The following is a 22437-nucleotide window of genomic DNA, read 5'->3' on the forward strand; positions in this document are numbered from 1 at the left end:
ACTCTCTCAGTCTTCCAAATTGATTCACTGTGGGTTTATCACTAAGTATAACATATTTAAGTCAAGTAGCATAATGGTTTCTTTGAGTACTGGTTTTGCAGCTAGTTTAATAATGTTTAAAATATTATGCAAAATTAAGTATTTTAATAGTCTATGTACATTTATGTGTCAATTTACTTTTTTCATTATGCTTATTAAGGTTTTAAGGCTTTCTTTTTTCTTTCATTTTTTATTAAGAGAATGTTAAAACAAATCTTAAAGAAATAAAACTCAGAAATGAATGAATCTGGTATCCTTTACCTTGTAAAATCCAGAAATCAGGAATCAATTTATAAGAATCAACAAGTACTCAATAACTACCTGTGCCATCACCTCAGTTCAAATTTAAAAAATAAATTTAAGATATTTTCTTAGACAATAAAATTGTCTTCCTTTCCTCTACTATCTCCACATACTCCCTTCATATTCTGAAGAATATTTAGTCAGGCCGTCTACCCATGGCTGGGCTAGGTGCTCTGAGAAATACAAAGGAAACAAAGATGTGGCCTCTAGCTGGGAGCACATGCACTGATCTTAATAACAGCTAAATTATTGAGCAGGGATGTGAATGATTAAATGCATGTAAGAGGCAATAAGAACATCAAGGAAGGCTTATTAAAGAGGTGAAATTTAAGGTTAAGAATTTGCATAGGCAAAGCAGGGGGAGAAGGGCATGCCAACCCTCAGGGAATAAATCTGCGAGAGTTTGCAGTAAGAAATCAGCATGGCATGTTAGAAGATAATGAAAAGGGCACAGCGACCAGAGCAGAGCAGAGACATTAACTGGGAGATAAGGCTAGATAACCAGATTATGAAGCGCTCCGAATAAAGAACGAGGAGTGAATAAAGAACGAGGAGTTACACTTCATCGTCTATGAGATGGGGAGTTGTTGGAACTTTTTGAAGTCAAATAACATGATAAAACAGATGAGACTGGATTAGAGAAGAGAAAGGAGAAAAATAATAGTTATCCTCTCTCTCTCTTTTTTTTCCACCATGCAGTAATTATTAGCCTTCTGACATATTATTATTTAAGTCTTCATTCTACAGATGAGAAAACAAATTTGGAGACATTATATAACTTCCCTAAAGGCAACTAGTATGCAAATGTCAGAGACAGAATTCTATCCAAAGTCTGACTTAATAGCTTATGCTCTTAAACACTTTGCAATACTGCCTCTTGGCTATGAGACTACTGTAATATTACATATATTTAAGGCAATGAAAATTTGGACTAAAGCATTGATTATAGAAACGGAGAGTAAGTGATGAGGTAAAAAAAGGATTTTAGAGAAAGAATAGGATTTAGTGACACACTGGCTAAGAAAAAGCTGTGTCAATGTGGGGGCCCAGTTTTAAGTCTTGGTATTTAGGAAACTGGTGGTGGAAATAACATGTAGACATTCGGGGAAAGGGAATATTAACACTAAGAAGCACCAATCATGACCATGCTGAGAGTGAAGGGGGCACATATTTAAGACGTGATATCAGCAGGTGAAGAGACTGGACCAGAGAGACCATCCATTCACCAACTACCTCCCTTCTTTCATTTCAAAATCAGGGGCTTTTTGTTTGTTTGTTTGTTTTAAGAATGACTTGCTTTTATTCATAGCCTTCCTTTTCCTATCATAATTTTCATCCAAAATCTTTAGAAGTATGGAATCCAACCTAGCCTGTCATTATCTTAACATGCTCTTTTTTTAAATCAAGGGCTTCATTGTTAATCTAATCCATGAAACTCTTTATTCTCCTTACTTCTGCAGAAAATTTGACTATGACAACCCCTTCCTTTTTTGTTTAAGAATATCCTCCCCTTTTCTCCACACTTTTGACCCTTTATTTTCACCAAGTCTATATTTCTTTTTTAAAGAAGCAGCATAACATAGTGGTTAAGGGTATGAGCTCTGAGGCTCCGAGTACCTTGGCTATTTGAAATGCTCACTTCAGAAGCCCCGACCACTCTGCATCCCAATTTCCCTACCTATGAAACAGAGACGATGCTAAGAACACTTTTATCAGAGAGCTGTGAGGAAGGTCAAGTGGGATAATATTTGGAAATGACTTACAACAATGCCTGCACACTTTAAGCACTATATAAACGGTGATTTTTTTATAGCTCTGTTTCTTTGCACACTTTACCTTTCTTTTCTTCAGACCCATTTGTTTCTACTTTTCTCTCTTAACTTTCCCTAAGCTTGCCCACTTCACAAACCACATCAACACTTAAGCATATCTATGCAAATAAATTCACAAATGTGTAAGTTCAGGCAAGGCTTTTATCCTAGCCTCTTCTGTCTTGATGACTTATTCATAAGGTATATGAATGAGCTACTTAGATACGACACGACTATCTCAAATCCAGCATAACTCAAATCAAGATGATGATCTGTCTCCACAACTGGAATTTTGAACTTCATCCTTAGTGTTGGGCAGTAGCATTCTTTTCACATCCCGGGTTTATAATATCACAACAATCTTTGATGTGTTTTCTCCTCAATCCCTATACAAAACGAGTCATTAATTTCTTCATTACAATTTTGATTCAACTTTCAGTTCCCTCTTTTCCTAGATACCTATTAACACTGCTCCATTCTCCTATTACTGCAAACCTCAATTGGTCTAAGCTGACCTTCATTTCCCGCAACAATATTTACTCCATTAAATCCTGCATATTGACACCAGATTAATTTCTAGATAGGGCTGCTTTTTTCACAGCATGTTTCTGTACAAAAATTAGCATAAAATTAACTTACCCTTCTGGCCATTTTTAACAGTGAAACCATTCAGGGAGCATGGCCCCTTTCCTGCTACCAGCACAAAGCTGTCAAGCTTTCTTGTCACATGCACAGATGAATATGAAAGAACAAGCAGTTAGCTTCTGCTTTTTGATCAATATTGTAAGACTATGTCACTCCCTTGGGGGTCCTCTATGTAACAGAACAACAGAAAAAACCCTCAGCTTTCCTGTATGAAATCTGCTTTAGGTTTGGTTCCTTCTATTTGGAATGTTGGCTGGTATATTAGTTTTCTAGAGCTGCCATAACAAAATATCCCAGACTGGGTGATTTAAATAACAGAAAATTACTTTCTCACAGTCCTGGAGGCCTGAAGCCCAACACTAAGGTGTTGGGAAGTTTGGTTTCTACTGAAGCCTCTCTCCTTAGTCTGCATGTGACCATCTTCTCTCTGCGTCTTCACGTGGGTCTTCTCTCCATGCTTGTCAGTGTTCAAATTTCCTCTGTGTGGGTGCATCCCTGGTGTCTCTCTTTCTTTCTTTCTTTTTAGTATAAACAGGTTTTGTTTGCTTTTGTTTTGTTTTTTTGGGTGAGGAAGATTGGCCCTGAGCCAATTTCTGTTGCCAATCTTCCTCTTATTTTCCCTCCCCAAAGCCCCCATTACAGAGTTGTATATCCTAGTTATAGGTTCTTCTAGTCCCTCTATGTGGGTTGCTGCCTCAGCATGGCTTGATGAGTGGTGCTAGTTCTGTGCCCAGGATCTGAACTGGCAAAACCTGGGCCGCTAAAGCAGAGCGTGCGAGCTTAACCACCAGGCCACGGGGCCAGCCCCCTCTCTTTCTTAATATAAGGACATCAGTCATATTGGATTTGGGCCCTGCCCTTAGGACCTCATTTAATCTTAATTACATCTTTAAAGACCCTAGCTCCAAATACAGTCACATTGGGGGTTAGGGTTTCAATATATACATTTTTGGGGTATCTATCTCTTATACTATGCTCTACACCCATAGAAACTTCAGGATTTAAGTTTACTTTATTTTCTGAATTTAACAAACTTAAGACTTAAGACCCCATAAGAATAGCAGCAGATCTTTCAGCATAACCTTTGCAGGCCAGGAGGGAGTGGCACTGAAAGTCCTGAAAGACAAAAACTTCCACGCAAGAATACTCTACCCGTCAAAGTTATCACTCAGAATTGAAGGAGAGATAGAGTTTTCCAGACAAGCAAAAGCTAAAAAACGTCATCACCACTAAACCAACCTGACAAGAAATGGTAAAGGGACTTCTTTAAGTGGAAGAGAGAGAGTGCTAATTAGTAACAAGAACAAATAGGAAAGACTTACTGCCACTGGAAAAGTAAATATATAATACACATAGTAGATTAATTACTTATAAAGCTAGTATAAAGGTTAAAAGACAACAGTAGCAAAAATAACTATGATTACAATAATTAGTTAAGGGATACACAAAATAAAAAGACGTAAAATGTGACATCAAAAACATAAAACATAGGAGGAGAGTAAAAATGTTGATCTTCAGAATGGGACTAAACTTAAGTTGTTATCAACTTAAAATAGACTATTAAAGATATAAGCTGTGGGGCTGGCCCGGTGGCACAGCAGTTAAGTGAGCACGTTCTGCTTCAGCAGCCTGGGGTTTGCCGGTTTGGATCCCGGGTGCGGACACAGCACTGCTTGGCAAGCCATGGTGTGGCAGGCATCCCACATATAAAGTAGAGGAAGATGGGCACGGATGTTAGCTCAGGCCCAGTCTTCCTCAGCAAAAAGAGGAGGATTGGCAGCAGACGTTAGCTCAGGGTTAATCTTCCTCAAAAAAAAAAAAGATGAAAGTTGTTATATATAAGCCTCATGGTAACCACAAAGCAATAATCTATAGTAAATACACAAAAGATAAAGGGAAAGGAATATAAACATACCACAAAAAACGTCATCCCACCACAATGTAAGAGAATAAGAGAAGAAGAAAGGAACAGAGAGGAACTACAAAAACAGCTAAAAACAACTAATGAAATGGCAATAAGCACATACCTGTCAATAATTGCTTTAAATGTAAATAGATTAAATTCTCTAATCAAAAGACATACAGTGGCTAAATGGATTAAGAAAACAAGACCCATTTATATGTTGTCTACAGAAGACACACTTTAGATGTAGGGACACACACCGACTGTTAGTGATGGGATGGAAAAAGATACTCCACGTAAGTGGAAACCAAAAGAAAGCTGGACTACTTATACTTATATCAGACAAAATAGACTTTAAAACATATTCTGTAATAAGAGACAAAGAAATGTGTTACATAATAATAAAGGGGTTAACCCAACAAGAGGATATAACATTTGTAAATATTTATGCACCCAACATAGGAGCACCTAAATATACAAACAAATATTAACAGATCTAAAGAGAGAAATAGACAGGAATACAATAATACTATGGACATTAATACCCCACCTACATCAATGCATAGATCATCCAGACAGAAAATCAATAAGGAAACACTGGACTTAAATGGCATGTTAGACCAGATGGACTTAACAGATGTTTACAGAACATTCCATCCAAAAGCAACAGGATATACATTCTTCTCAAGTGCACACGGAACATTTTCCAAGATAAATCATATGTTAGGCCACAACCCAAGCCTTAATAAATTTAAGAGGATTGAAATCACATCAAACATCTTTTCTGACCGTATTGATATGAAACTAGAAATTAATTACATGAATAAAACTGGAAAATTCACAAATATGTGTACATTAAACAACATGCTACTGAATAACCAATGAATCAAAGAAGAAATCAGAAAGAAATCAAAAACTACCTTGAGATAAACAAAAATAGAAATGTAACATACTAAAGTTTACGAGATGCAGCAAAAGCAATTCTAAGAAGGAAGTCCATAGTGATAAATGCCTAACTCAATAAACAAGAAAAGTCTCAAATAAGCAAACTAAATTTATATTGCAAGGAACTACAAAAAGAACAAACAAGGCCCAAAGTTAGCAGAAAGAAGAAAATAACAAACAATAGAGCAGAAATAAATGAAATAGAGACTAAAAAGACAATACACCCCCACAATCACTGCAGCATTATTTACAATAGCCAAGATATGGAAACAATCTAAATATCCACTGATGGATGAATAGATAAAGAAATTGTAAATGGAATATTATTTGGCCATAAAAAGGAATGAAATCCTACCATTTGTGAAAACATTGATGGACCTTGAGGGCATTACGCTAAGTGAAATAAGTCAGACAGAGAAAGACAAATACCATATGATTTCTCTCATATGTGGAATCTGAAAAAGAAAAAAATAAGCTCATGGAAACAGAGAACAAATTGGTGATTGCAAGAGGTGGGGGGCAGTGGGTGGGAAAAGGAGTGAATTTCTTTTTTTTTCAGTTTAAATAAATTGAATAAAAATTGTAAAAAAGAAAAAGAATCTTGTATCCCTCTTTCTTGAGGTCAGGATCCAAATCTGCACTATCTTCGAGGCATGATACTCAACAACCCCCAACACACATAGGCCCTTGTGTACATGCATACACATGCAGGGATACACACACACACACACACACACACACACACAGAAATATGCCCATGGCATCCTGGTGTCTCTTCCATTCTCAAATATTGCAATATTCTCAAACCCACACCTGAATTACTATACTGTGTGACTATCTTTGAACAATAAATTCCTATTTTTGCTGTATGCACAGAGGTGTAGATATTATCTGCAGGATTTTTGCTCCCAAAATCAATCCCAGAAATTTTCTGCTCTGTAGCCCACAGAGTTATATGTATCCATAGCAATATTAAGTGCTTTTTTGCCCACTATTCTTTATCAAAAAAATCGTTTCCTTTTCTGAGGGAAAAAAATATAGCTTTGATAGGTACTAAACAATTTGCCAATAGGACAGATAGTCTTGGATGTCAACTAAGTAAAGAGAAATGTCCAGAAGAAACAATTCAAGAATATTTACAGGTTGCAATTATCTCTCCTGTGGCAGTTAAACTTGACGTATCCCCAGTCAAGGAAATTTCTGAAGTCCTTAAATAAAAGCTCTTTTTTAAAGAATACGTAGTAAATGAGGAAGAGTTACCATATTAGAAAACTGTCCTTAAGTTTCAAAACAGCCTTAGGTTTCAAAAGCAATAGAGGCATATTGAGACACAGAACTTTCAGTAAATACTGAATTAGACCATGTCTTATCCATAACCATGTGGTCAAACCATGGTAGATATTCCAAGAGCTAAATGGAACAAAGCAAGACGCTGACTGTGAGCTTTTCACGAAATCCTAAAGAAGAACTAGATACCATAATATAATTAAGATAACAGTGAATTATAATTAAATTTCATCTTAGATTCCATTATTACAATAATGTTTTAAATCATAAGGGGTAAATCTAGACAAAGTGCCACCTTGAGAGGAAGGAGAATTGTTTGGGAGAAGATGGAGATGCACTAAAATTGTTTGAGTGCGGCTGCAAATGGAAGCTAAGAAGATCATTTCTATAGCGTAGAATTAGTTGCAATAAAACCATTTTAAAACAGACAATTATTATTTTAGAAAACATTTATGAATATTTCTTAAAAATTAAATTTTGGGAAGATTTTGAAATCTAAAGATAGGTACTATTTCGGGACATATTATTTATTCACTGATATCTATCAAAAATTTACTATAAAACCATGCAATTTGATCAGAGATTTAGAAAGGCGGACATGCAGAATTTAGGAATTCTGTGAAACAGCAAAACAACCTCTGCATCAAGCCTGTGGCTCAAGCATTGGACTTGAGCTCTGGAGCATACAAAACACAGGAACTAAAATCAAGGGCCAGTTCTAGAAAAAATAAGAATCAGGGATGTGCTATCAAGCTGAGAATCAAATCCCAGTCTGAGTAATAAGTTTCGAATTAGTGTTAGAATAAGTTTTGTAAAAGGGGGGAAAGAGGAGAGAGAAGAGAACTGATATTTATTTAGACTTTTCCATTGCCAGACACAATTTAAATCTAATCCACAATAAAATTTATAAGATTTTTATCCTCGTTGCATGTGAGGGAACCTAATGCACATCAAAGCAATTGAACTACATAAGATTGCTAAATTGTAGATCTAAGATTTGAATTCAGCTTCGCCTAATGGCGAATTCATGATCTTTATTTCACTAGTGGTCCTCAGACTTTGTGACAATAATAAATCAACTAATACAAACTGAGCATTTGCTACGAGTCCAACACCTCCATGTATTTTAAACATACAAATTTATTTAACGTTCTCAACAAAACTAAGTGATGTGTTGGTATTATTATCTACAGAGTTTGACTCACCTAGGGTCATTCAGCTAGTAAGTAAAAAGATGGGATTTAGACTGTGTTTTCTGGCCCCTAAATCTAATGCCCCTAACTGCACATAGCCTCCTCGCAATACTTTAATCATCTCTTTCTGAAGTAGGATGGGATGACAGGCCCAGGACAAAAACCAAACCTGGCCTGCCGCCTGCTTTTGTAAATAAAGTTTTATGTGACTCCAGCTATGCGCATTTGTTCATGTCCTATAGCTGCTTCCTTGATACGACTCAGTTGACTTGTCGCAATACAGCCCATCTGGCCAGGACTTTACAGAAAAATTTTGCTGACCCTAATGAAGACCACAGACAATAAAACAATATTTGTATATGGTTCAGGTAAGTGATTCAAATCTTTCATGATAATTCACTATTCTTTTTAAATCTCCTCTTCTCCCCTCACTTTGCTCAGAAGCCCATCTAATCAAAGAGAACAAGACAGATGTATTTGTTTTTACACATATTTGTTGTAAATATAATTTGAGCCATTTTGATTTTATTAACAGCTAGTCCTCTTATATAAAAAGCAGTAACAGGAAATAATCTATTTAAAACTACATCTGAAGTAGTAAACATCTGTCTTTCCATTAGGAAATTGCACTAAAATAAAGTCAACAGTTAGCTTTCTCAAGTTTTTATTTTCATCAAAGTTAAAATGAAACAGTTAAAGAATAACCACCCTCCATAAAAATTAGTCACTAGTTGCTAAAACACTTTTGCTTATCTGCAAACATGTGAATACTTTAAGGTTTATATTACTCCTAGGCAACTGCATTATCTTATGTAAATTTGTAATATCATCTTTTACATAGCCAGTGATTAAAAATAGGCATTTTCACTGTTAAATATGCCTTTGATTCTGATTTTCAAACAAAAACGAAACAATTCCAATAAAAATGTGTCTCAAAGGAACACAATTGAAGGCTTTCCACAGTACCATTTGCTTAAGTGGCTTCCTGCTGTCTCCCCCCACCAGAAGTGCTAACAGCTCTGAGCATCCCCTGGAGATTCTGGAGGGTGCCATCTGCTGTATGTCTGCTATGCTGCAGCCTGAAATTCTTGATGTCAGATTCAGCCCATCGAATTACACCATAATATGTGAGTTGTATTACAAGTGAGACATTAACACCGGATTCATGAAGAAAATTGAAAGTTACACATGCATAGCAAAAGCATATTAGTGGTTATTTGATTAATTATTGAATATGATTATAACACAAATAACCACAGCATTCAGGTACAATGAGGGTGGCATTTATTGTTAATATTGTGGGTTGCAGTTTTCTTTTTTTATAAGAAATAAAATAACATACATGACTAGCAGATAATATAAGTACACATCCCAGGAAAGAATTCTCTGGGTGATAGGCAAACACTTTTTCACTGTGATCCCACTCTATTTTTATTTCAGTGTCAAATAAACATCAGAAAAAATACATTGATGGCAAAGAGGTAGCCAGACTATTTCTGGAACTTTCACAGGCAGAGAAATACAGAGGGGGATGGAGTTGGTGGACAGGGACCTACTCAGAGTATGAGCAATTTGGAAAGACTGAGATTTTTAATGCATTTCACACATATAGAAAATATTACGCATACATAAAGACTTTGAAGGAAACATATTAGAAAATATACTGTGAATATAAAATAGATAATATCTACAGAGTCCTCTACTGGCCCCTCCTTAATTGAACATATCTACTTCCTCTCGTCCACTAATTCTACACAGGTAATCTTATTCTGAATATTATGTTTAACATCCTTTTACTTTTTTATATGGCTCTACTATATATATAGAGAGAGAGTAAGTTATATATAAACTTATATATATAAATATATATAAATTATATTATATAAACACATTTATAAACATGTGTGTATATAGTAAATACATAATATATATACAGCAAATATATATGGTATATATAGTAAATATATATTCTTTAATATATTAGCTTTGCATAAGCTATACTTATATATTATATATATAAATATGCTTATATTTTATGTATAGTAAATATATACTAAATATATATTCTTTAATGATATATTATTTAGCTTTAGATATTTTTGAACTCTATATTCTGCATGAATTTATCTGTGACTTGATTTTTGTGCTCAAAATATTCTTCATGGGACATGATGATACATGAACATAAAGCATTCTATTCCAAGAATATACTACACTCTGCTAGGAGAGTAACCTGGTAAAAATACTTTGGAGAAACCTTGATATTATCTAGTAGTTTTGAACATGTGCTTACCTAGTAATTCCACTTCTAGAAGAGACCAGATTTTCATGGAGAGAATAAGCACCTTGCCCAAAGTCACAAGTGCCTAGTAAGAGCTGAAACTCAAATCTGAGCAGTCTGTTCTAGTACAATAAGATAACAAATGAGAACCAGCTGGAAATGGTTACTATTTCTAATCTAGGCTTTGGCTTTATAAACTAACACTTTGACTAAGCTGTTTACATATTGAAATTCCTAAAGCCTCGGTAGTATGCTTTTGGACTAAATCAATGGATTGCCAAATTCACTGATTGCTTACCTTTTCTTTCCTTATCATACTTCTCACCACCACTCCTCAAGTTGGCTTTCTTGAAGCAATGCTTTCCCTTGGCTTCTTGATACTACACTCTTAGTCTTCTTCCCATTTTATTGGACATTCTCTTTCTTGATTTTCTGATCATTAAAAATTGGAGATTCCCACCCTGGTTTTATATGCAAGTTCTCTCTTTCATAGCTTTAAACAGATCCTATACAATCATGAATACTCAATCTATATTTCTAGGTCTGACCGTTCTGAGCTTGCAGACACATTAATTCAAATTTCCACTTGAACCATACATTTACCTGTCTAAATAAGCATCTCAATCTTAACCTGGCCAAAACAGAATTCTGGTATCCCTCCTGCCTCTTGCAGGTTACTCCTCTCCTAATCTTACCAGTCTCAGAAAATGGCAATAATATCTGCCCGTTACTCAAACTACAATTCTCAGTTATCCCTTTTCTCTTTGTGTCACCAACCAATCCCAATTCACCAGCAAGTACTGTTGACACGCCACGCATCTTTTTTTCTTTTCTCTCTCTCAATGGATACCACCATTGTCTGTCACTATGATTTCTCACTTGGAAAATTCTTTCTCATATATTGACTGCAAACAGAAAATTCAATTGACATGTAATAGCTCTTTTGCCAAGAAATGTCAGGACAAATGTGCTGCCACAATTGAAAGCCCAGAAAAGCATACATGGCAACAACACCTCTACTTTTAGTTTCAGCTAGTAGGGTCTTATTAACAATTATTATTGTTGAATTTTATTCAATAAATACAACATTTTGTTCTATTAAAGAGCATTTAGTGGTATATGTCCAAGTATTTAAGAAATCTCAAATATTTTCCCCCTGGTTTAACACAGTCAGTAATAATCACACAAACAAGATCATTTCAGTAGCTCATGTTCATGGGTGCTTACCCCACACCCTCACTGTGATAACATGTTATATACATTCTATTGTTTAGTTGTCTAAATAACTCTATAAAATAGTTAGTAACATTGCATATGACTAAACAGAGACTTAAATACCTTAATCAACTTGTAGCAGCTATAAAGTGGCAGAAGTGAGATTGACACCTAGATCTCAACGATTCCAAACACTCCTGATTTTTACCACTCTAATATACTTCCTCCAGTGGGACTCCGTGAGTGAAATGGGGCTGGGGAAAAATTTTAGGGAAGATTTTTTTCTCTAACTTCTCTAATCTCTCCCAGAGGACTACTGAAAGTTAAGGTTGCTTACACAGCAAAAGAGGCATGGAATTACACTTCCCTCGTCTTCTTATCTACTTTCCAGATCAAGTTTTATAGGCTCATAAAGAGTCAGGCCTTATGTAGGCAGAATATTCTTATTCAGCAACTGATCCGTTCTCAGTGAATCTAAGATATGCCACTATTTAAACCACAAGTTTCTTTAGGGAGTATACAATGGGATCCACTGCTGTGTATGAAGACAGTGTTACATTGTTGATTTTTTTTTTACTTATGTTATTCTAAAGATGAGAAGAAAATTAAGTTGTAAGAACAAACTGTAAGAATTGACAATAGCTACAGCAAAGTTGCAGGGTGCAAAATCAACTTACAAAAATCAGTTATATTTCCATACTCTAATAACAAACTAACAGAAAGAGAACTCAAGAATACAATTCCATTTACCATTGCAACAAAAAGAATAAAATATCTCGGAACAAATTTAACCAAGGAGATGAAAGATCTATACAATGAAAAATATAAGACATTATTGAAAGAAATAGATGATGACATAAAGAAATGGAAATATTTTCCATGCACACGGATTGGAAGAATAAACATAGTTAAAATATCCATACTTCTTAAAGCAATCTACAGATTCAACGCAATCTCAATTAGAATCCCAATGACATTCTTCATGGAAATAGAACAAAGAATAATAAAATTCATATGGGGAAATAAAAGACCCCAAATAGCTTAAGCAATCTTGAGAAAAATATAACAAAGCTGGAGGCATCATAATCCCTGACTTCAAAATACACTACAAAGCTACAGTCATGAAAACAGCATGGTACTGGCACAAAAACAGACACACAGATCAAAGGAATAGAATTAAAAGCCCAGAAACAAAACCACGCATACACGAACAGCTAATCTTTGACAAAGGAGCTAAGAACATAACAAGGGAGAAAGGAAAGTCTCTTCAATAAATGGTGCTGGGAAAACTGGACAGCCACACGCAAAAGAATGAAGGTAGACCATTATCTTTTGCCGTACACAAAAATTAACTCGAAATGGATTAAAGACTTAAAGGTAAGACCTGAAAGCATAAAACTCCTAGAAGAAAATATAGGCAGTATACTCTTTGATATTGGTCTTAGAAGGATCTTTTTGAATATCATGTCTACTTGAGCAAGGGAAACAAAAATACGCATTAAAAAATAAACAAATGAGCCTTCATCAGAATAAGGAGCTTCTTCAAGGCAAAGGAAACCATGAACAAAATGAAAAGACAACCCACCAAATGGGAGAAAATATATGCAAATCATATATCTGACAAGGGGTTAATCTCCAAAATATATAAAGAACTCACACAACTTAACTACAAATAAACAAACAACCTTATCAAAAAATGGGCAGAGGATATGAACAGAAATTTATCCAAAGAAGATATACAGATCGCCAACAGACACATGAAAAGATGTTCAGCATCACCAATCATTAGGGAAATCCAAATCAAAACTACAATGAGACATCACTTTACACTGGTCAGAATGGCTATAATTATCAAGACAAAAAATAACAAATGTTGGAGAGGATGTAGACCAGAGAGAACCCTCATACACTGCTCGTGGGAATACAAAACTGGTACAGACATTATGGAAAATAGTATGGAGATTTCTCAAAAAAATAAAAACAGAAATACCATATGACCAAGTTATGCCACTACTGGGTACCAAAAGCTTAAAGGAGTTGTCCTTTAGCTATTTCAAGTTGAAGAAGGGGTTATCATGAAGAGATTTGTGGGTGTGGCTTTTGTATAACGGAATAAAGCCCTAATGAGATTCACAAGAGATTCAAACAGAATTTAAGAGAGTTATATTCACAGAAATGCTTTGCAGTTTGGACTTAAAGGAATGGAGACTCTATAAAATAAAAAAGGGCTTTGGATAAGAATGTCTACAAGCGCAAACCAGGACGAGAAAACTAAACTGCAAACCTGCTAACCTTATAAGAAAAGAAAAGATGACTATCAGAGTAGAACTAAGAGTACAGGGGAAGGAACTAAAAGTCCTGGAGAATTATTCCCAGGCTGTCAGTCCTAATCAAGAAACTGCTCACCTACGCATTAGTTTACAGCTCTTCAAATGGAGAACTGTACTTGAGTTGCTGTACTGAAGCGTCATCTACAACTGCGCATGCTTCACATGATGAGATTCAGTCCTCTGAGCTGCTGCTGTAATTGAGTGATACTTTGAGCGGCATTGGGAGGGGTAAGTGTACTTTGTATCGTGAGGGATGTATCACTAGGGGCCAGAGGGTAGAGTGTGGTAGCCAGCCTCCAAGAGGGGTCACAATGTTCCCCACCTCTTGTATCCAGGCCTCTGTATAGTGCCCTCCAATGCTGAATGAAGGTTGTTCTCCGTGACCAATAAATTTCACGAAAGTGATGGTATGTTACTTCTGAGACTAAGTTAGAAAAGACATCATGTATTTTGTCTTGTTCTCTCTCTCTTGGATTGCACACTCTAGGGTAAGCCAGAGAAGCATACTTTGTTCCTCTATCTCCTGATTAAAAAAAAATAATATTGGTTTTAAGTTTTTCTTAAATATTTGATAGAATTCACCAGTGAAACCTCCTGGGCTTAGATTTTTCTTTATGGGACTGCTTTTTCTCTGTTTAATAATAGAATCTATTTCTGTAATAGAAATAGGACTGCTCAGATTATTCATTTTTTCTGGTGTGACTTTGGAAAGTTGCACTTTTCAAGGAATTTGTGCTTTTCATCTATATTATCATATTTATTGCCATACTGCTGTTTATAATACTTCTTTATTATCCTTTAATATCTTTAGGATTTGTAATGATTATTCCTCCCTTGACTCATTGCTAATATTAGTAATTCATGTTGTTTATTTTTTCTTTAATTTCTTTTCTTCTACAGTTGTTTTTTTTCCTTAAACTTCCCAAAGAACAAATTTGGGCTTCATAATTTTTCTATTATTTGTCTGTTTTTAATTTCATTAATTTTGTTCTTTATATTTCTTTCTATTACTTCCTCTGGGTTCAATTTGTCTTTTTTTTTTCTAGCTTCTTAAGAAAGAAACTTCGATAATCAATTATAGTACTTTCTTCCTTTAAATGTAAACTTTTAAAGCTATAAATTTTCCTCCAAATAAGGTTTCAACTGTATCCCACAAATCTGGATTTATTGTATTACATAAACTAAAAAGGCCTAGGCTCTGAGGGAGGGGATTACAACCTTGGATAAACGCACTTATTCACTGTTATCCTACTAGAAACTACACTACACTATTCATTATACATGAAATGCCCTCCCAGCGGTTTTCTTGGTCAGTTGCCAAACAGTACAAACAAATTTTGTAATAAGATAGTGACAAAAAGAGAAAAGAGCAAACTAAAAGGAAACATTAGAGAATATTTCTGTAGATATTAAGCATTCTCTCTTCTACAGATAACAGATTATGCAAAAAACAATTAACAAATGTTGAAGAAACAAATTTACATAGCTCTCCTCCCTTGCTATAGTCACTTCTTTTATCACTAGTACTAAAGAATAAAGTTATAATAGAATTTCTAAGGGCCCAAAGTCAGTTTTATTATTTTTTTTAAATAAAGGAGTTGATTTTTGAGGTTGTTAGGAATATGCACACTGTTGGGTTTTTTTGGTTAGTAAGATTTGCCCTGAGCTAACACCTGTTACCCAATCTTCTGTTTCTGCTGGAGGAAGAGTGACTCTGAGCTAACATCTGTGTCCATCTTCCTCTCTTTTGTATGTGGGTTGCAACCATAGCATGGCTCAATGAGTGGTGTAGCTCCGAGCCCAGGATCCAAACCAGCAAACCCAGGCCACCTAAGTGGAGCATGCTGAGCTTAATCACTATACCACTGGGCCGGCCCTGCATGTGCATTTTAATAATAGCAGCTGATCTTCAAAGAAGGCAGACAAAATTAGGACTGTGAGATTCCATTCCGATTATTCACATTTGACTCACTTCAAAATTAAAACCTAAGATGCACCATCAGGAAAAATCTCAAATAAGAACACTTTCTAGTGTGATATATTAAACTAATTAATTACTTTTTTATTTTAAAATCAAATAATTGAGATCTTCTGCAGTTAAAAAATAATCTATGTACAAAAGTTGGACTACTATGCATCCTGAAAAATAAGTTCATGAAATAGGAATAAACACTATTTTTCTATACTAAAAAGGTGTTAATCTAAGATGAACAGTTGTTACTAAACTCAAATTTAGTAATGAAAGGTAAGTTGCCGTTTGGCTTAGAGAACTTTCAAATAAACCATTTTCTTTAAAGGCATCTATTATTACCAGAACAGTTGTCTATGATAATCACATAAAAATATTGCTTTTCTTGTTGATTATAAAGAATAAGACCCCCTGCTCTCTGAATGGGCTTAACAAATAGATGTAATTATTGCTCATTGTACACCAGCTTTGAAAATCAATTCTCTTCAGTTTCTTCAAACACTCTTTAATGAAGAAAAATAGATGAAAGTATAAAAACAATCTCAATATATTCTGAACATTGATTCTACAATGAATATCACTGAATATTTTTAAATTATAAAATTAAGTACCCTAAGAAAGCCTCTTGCCACTTCCTGTCAGTTCTTCTACTTCCCTTTACATGTATTAATTTTTTATTAAAATCCAAATCAAAGAGATAGGTAGAAAGCTGAACAGTTGAGTGTTACAGACTTTGAGATTAATATCTTTTAATATAACAGCTGTTATTAAGTTTGCCTTTGTTCAAAGAGGTCCACACTGCATGTTAAGCCAACATCGGGAAATTACACAAGTGCAGGAAAACGTTTATGTTGTCAGTATGGGAACCATATAGTCATACAGACAGTGGTGTGCTGGTAAATATTTGACAGCAAGCTCAGTAAAAATTAACTGCCCTTATTTATGATGTTTGCCAATTTCTGTGGCATGATATTCCAATGTGGCTGATTTCAAGCTACTAAAATGACACACTTGAATCTACAATTGGGAAATATGCACAGTAGCCATTATACAGTATTTCCACATAGAGATTCAATGGATGTAAATAAGCTCACGAGTGTAGTTAATAGTAAAATGTAGTAAAATAAATAGGAAATGATGAGTTTTGAGTACTGACTACGCTTTTAAAAATACAATTCGTTTCATCATAAGTGTATACAGTTTCATTTTTTATGCCTGTGCTTAACTGCAAGCTCATAAAATTCCTAAAATTCGAACAGTCATCAAGTATAAGCACACCACTCCTGCACACCGTTGCATAGATTCTAGTCACAAAAGCTATGCCAGTGATATAAACTGGTATGGGATACGGAGAGCTCTTCCAGTTTTTACTCCAGCACTTGATAAGGAACACGTGACTGGAAACCCCCAAATAGTCTAGGGCAATCTTTCTCTTAAAATCCCTTCTCTCTTCCTGATTCCATTCTGGCCTCTAGAGGTAGCTGCCAGCACTATTATTATCATCAGTGTTAGAAAAGCAAATATCAGTGATCATCACTGTAAGGGAGCCATAATACTATTTATTCTAAACAGTTATGGTTTTCTGTTCTCGCACTATTTATTAATATCTCCTCTCAATTGAATGATAATGAGATATAATAAAAAGTCACTGAATTTAGAGTCAGAAATCATCCTTACCAGAGGAAAGTCATTCAAAATTTCTGACCCCCTCACTTTATATCTTTGAAATAATATTAATGTGTACACTTTCCATAAAAACCCCCCAAAGAAAATAACCGTTGTAATTATATATTAAAAAAAACCCATAGCACATTTGAATCATAAAGAATGGCTGATTTCTGGGCATAAAGGCGAGAGAATCCATCACTTATTTTCCTGACTAGCTCATCCTTTAACTGAGCATAGGTTGTGGGAGGGCAGCAGTGTTCAACGCACAAAATCAGTCAGACTTTCAGATTAAATTTTACTACACTGATTTTCACTGGGACAAAAATGACTAAGTAAACTACTTTTATGGTATCATATAAACTAAGCCTCATGTATCATTAAAGCAAAGTCCGTTTAATAGGTCTCTCAATAGCTTTATAATAACATATAAACATAACTTAAGAGCTGATGTCCATTTCTCTTTACCTGATTTTTCCCAGGCTTGGTGTCAATTTATTCTTTTTCAATTCCTTCATGGAATTTTAGAAGTTAAGGGCTAAAGAGTGCCTTATAAACCAGAACTCCAAACCCCTCATTTGACACACAAGAAAAGCTGAGCACCAAGAGGACACCTGCCCCCTGCACAGTGTCATTCAGTTCATTATCGACAGAAGCAGGGACTGACCGGGTCTACAGCCCTCACTGTCTAAAGGCACCGAAAGACATTAATCTTAGAGTAAACCATTACCTCTTGAAGAACCCTCTTCATCTTTAATAATAACGTCTTGACAGCTGTGCAGTCCTGTAACATCAGTCTGAATGGCAGAGAATCTATGCTTCCATTCTCTTCCACACCTTGCAAGGGCCAATCTGCAGATGGACTGCTGGGCATTCGGCTGATGTGGGCACACCTGGCTTCCTGATCAAGGTCTTTTGTTAACTTCAGGGAAAGGTTCCTAACAAGAGAAAGAAAAAGAACAAAAATTATGACGTAACACATTCAGAGCAGCATTTTCCAAGTTGTTGATCAATGTCAGTAGTGAGCTAGAAAAAATTTCCTTGTGACCCTCATCATTTCCTCATATTAGTCTTTGAAAATTCTGAAACCATTTGTCAAAATTACAAAATTGGTCAATTGCATATTTCGTAGTAAGATTCAATGACAATCAAATTTCATTTATACATGATAACTGTGTTTACACTTCTTTAACTCTTTCAAAAATGTTGAAAGTCAACAGAAATCACTGAAAGAGAAAGCTCATATAAAGATTTTCTGAAAATATGCTTAAAAATTAACTGAAAAGGAAAGATTAAGAAATCAAAAATTAGGATAAAATAATTTTGGCAATTACTTTAAATTTCTAAAGCAACCAATGACCATTTTAGGAATTAAGGAAGCTTATTATACATAGGATTTTATGTAAAATTAGTGAAATAAACGGAAAATGCATAACTCTAAATGTAATTAGCATGCTTTCAAATAATCATTAAATTTTTAGCATAGTAAAGTGTAGGGAAACAAAACACACATATTTATTTTGTTCTACTTCATAATCAGCAATTACTTGAAAATAATGCATTTTGAAAATCCTTTAAGATGGCTAACATTGGAGATATAAGCAAAAGAAAAGATACTAAGATTGACAGTTTTCCAAATGTGCAAATCAGGTAGATCTAAAAATAGTATGAAAAGATGAGCCTATGACAATAATCTTTTTTAATGATTTTGTCTAAGTTTATTTCCATTTGTTAAATCCAAGGGGCCAATCCAACAATGACAATTAATATTATAAGATAGCTCAGGATACTTATGAAAAAATAGTTTAGGACTTGGGTTCAATTTGAATAGCTTTTATGTATATTATTTTCCTAATTATATGCTAAGGTCACTTAGCTGTCTAAATTGAGTAAAAACAGAGTTGCCTTCGAACTTGCCATGAAGATTAGGCAAAGATGCAAATGAGAAAATATATATTCAGTTAATTTTATTCAAATTTGGTTATTCACAAATAGTATAATTTAATTTATAAAGTATTGGAAAATTAGTAAAGAAAGCATATTTTTGGATCAGCTCAATTCTTTACCTGTCTTCCCAGGTATACTCAGGTATATTCATTGATCACAACTGTCCTTTCAATGGAAAGATTTCTATGCCCATTTTATATCTATAATGAAATACTAAATAAGTAGTCATGGCTAACACTTTTTGAAGGCTAACTATGGGCCAAGTACTGTGCTAACCATTTCACATATGTTAATTCATTCAAACATTGAACAAGTCAAAGAGGCAGATGCAATGATTATCTTTATTCTACATATGAGAAAACCGAGGCCCAGATAAGTAACTTTTCTCAGAGTTAAATGGCTAGTAAGAAATAGACCTGGGATGAATCAATCTAAGCACTCTTGTAAGATAAGATTTTTTTCCTACTAATCCCATAATGTGCACATATTATAAAACAATGTATATCAGGCAGTCTTGTAAGGACTTCCCATATGTTAAACCACTTAATACTCCCAACACCTCTTTGAGGTAGGTACTGTTAGAATCCCCATTTCACAGTTGAGGGATACGAGTCTCAGAGAGTTTAAGTAACATGCTGATGGTCACACAGCAAACAAGAGACAGAGCTGAGATTATTGCACTTGAGCTCTAAATCACTACACAATCCTGCATCTCACCTTGTGTGAAGAACAAGCAAGCAAATGAACAAAAACAAAAAAAATCTACAATTATACAAAGACTCATTTATATTTTCACTTTTAAAATATATTTTATCTGATATGACTGATTCATTTTAACTATATACAACTTATAGTGACCTATACAATCATTCTTAAAGATTTCTATTTTATTTCAGCATCTTCTAGGCTATTTTCTCTAAGACAAAGAAGAATAAAATGGAATATAAAAACTAGAAATCACAGTATGTGTAATAGTATTTTAGTTATAATAGAATTTTCAAAGAGTTATCAGGCTTAAGTTGTGAGCTGGCCTGGTGTCTGGCACATCTTAGGTTGACTCAGTAAATAACTGTACAATTGAAGTTGAATAAATGACTATAATAATGAGAGAATGAATAAAACATAATTCTCTGTAATAATCCATGCCTACACTCTCATTGGTATACAGACATTTTTCTAGAAGTGAATTGTTATGTATTGCAGGGTTGCCACCCACGGTTCAAAATTTCCTGGCACTCTCCCAATAAAATAATCAGACTCAGGTTTTTATAATTTCTTTTGCTAGACTGCTGTTTCTTTGAGCCTATTTCCTCAATCGTGAATGTAAACATCAGTGAAGACTGACAAAGCTCGCAGAAACCATACTAGTGGGAAGCTCTACAACTAATTTCAGGAATTTACTGAGATTCTGTGGATTAGAGTTTAATATTTACAAATTGTGGGATGTCTGCCATTTCTCAGGAAGTTAAGAATGGGCTATAGAAATGCATTTAGAAGATAAAATTAGCCATTTGTTCTATGCTTCAAAAGTTTGGATCTATTCTTCATTCCAGAAAGAGAGAATGATGGCATTTTTTCACAATTATGGAAAACATCCAATTTGTATCGAACAGAGCAACGGTGGTGAAGTTGCAGAGATTAATAGGATTATTAATCCTATTATTAATTGGTCACTGACCTTAAGAGGCCCACTACAAGTATTAAATTCTTAGTAGCCGATACCAAAAAATGACAACTAATAAATACTCTTTCACATATGAAAAACAAATCTATTTATCTCAAAACATTTTACTTGTACATGAAAAACAGTCACCTACAAGACCACAGTAAGCAAACCACGTTCACTCAGGTTGAGGCAGTTAGTGAAATGGGCTGTTAAACAGGCCTGCTCCTCTGTTGCTAGGCCAGCACAACCATCCTGTTCTATGTTTATGGCCATTGTATTTCTGATTGATTGATGCCTGTGGTTTACAATTGTCTAATATTTTGAATATCAATGTTTTTAACAATAGACTTTTATTGGGCCCAAAACACCTAAGTGTCTCTGGAGAAATTTAGCTAAAAAAAACCTATCTCTGTAGTTGACAAGAAAAGAAAAATCTCTAATACGGAACCAGAATTTCCTCTAGCACAGACAATCCATAAGGCCAAAAGGAGAGCTAAGCTGTCCTGTGCCTGCGTTAGCAGGGCTCACCAGATACCAGAGTCCATGCACTTTGGGATATATAGCTCTGTGTCTGCCAACTCTGAATTATCACAGTTTCAAGAAACTGAACAAATGTGCTTTACATAAAAAAGAAAGATAGTCCCTTAACATGGCCAAAAAAAAAAAAAGGTAAGATACTTTGGGCTGATACAGTGGTTCATTAATCACCAAACTACTGCAAACAAAAAACAAAGACAATGTAATTTCCACCAAGCACATTTATATACCGTCACCCTCTCTGTGTCAACTCCACGCATCTTGGGCAGACTTGCTCAGTAATTACACTTGCCTCGTTGGTTATGAATACTAACTAAGTCTTTATAATTTAAAATTCAGTAACACTTAGACAAAGTCAAATTGAGACTTATGGGCCTTTCTTAGTCCATAAATACCAAAATAATGAAGGTTTTTAGTAGGATTAACAGCAAAACTCATAAATGTTACATTAACTGTATTCTTGAAAGTTTCAATTTGAGAAACTTAAAGAGTTTCAACTAGTTCTTAAAACATTTACCATGAACTACTATGGCGAATTCTCTCTGTACTTTGGTCACTGGGATACTTTGTGTGAAAGGAATTTTCTACCAAGCTAGTTCGAGTTCTCCTGCCATTCTATTTTCAGTATGACAGACAATTTTAATGGAAAAAATATGTATCTTGACATAAACTATAGAGTGATTAAAGGATTTCTGCTTAAC

The 22437-nt window shown here is 34.7% G+C and overlaps 1 protein-coding gene across 9 annotated transcripts in view; it reads right to left on the reverse strand.

Moving 5' to 3' along the window:
- CCSER1 (coiled-coil serine rich protein 1) overlaps positions 1 to 22437 on the reverse strand; it is a 1209213-nt gene that overhangs the window by 771615 nt on the left and 415161 nt on the right. For all 9 annotated transcript variants that reach the window (XM_023638679.2, XM_023638680.2, XM_070262255.1 and 6 more), the window contains one exon: positions 18317 to 18524. In XM_023638679.2, the coding sequence (XP_023494447.2) occupies positions 18317 to 18524 (208 nt within the window). The remainder of the gene's footprint in view (positions 1 to 18316; positions 18525 to 22437) is intronic.

Source organism: Equus caballus, chromosome 3, assembly GCF_041296265.1.
Source record: "Equus caballus isolate H_3958 breed thoroughbred chromosome 3, TB-T2T, whole genome shotgun sequence".
In the NCBI taxonomy this organism is placed as follows: domain Eukaryota; kingdom Metazoa; phylum Chordata; class Mammalia; order Perissodactyla; family Equidae; genus Equus; species Equus caballus.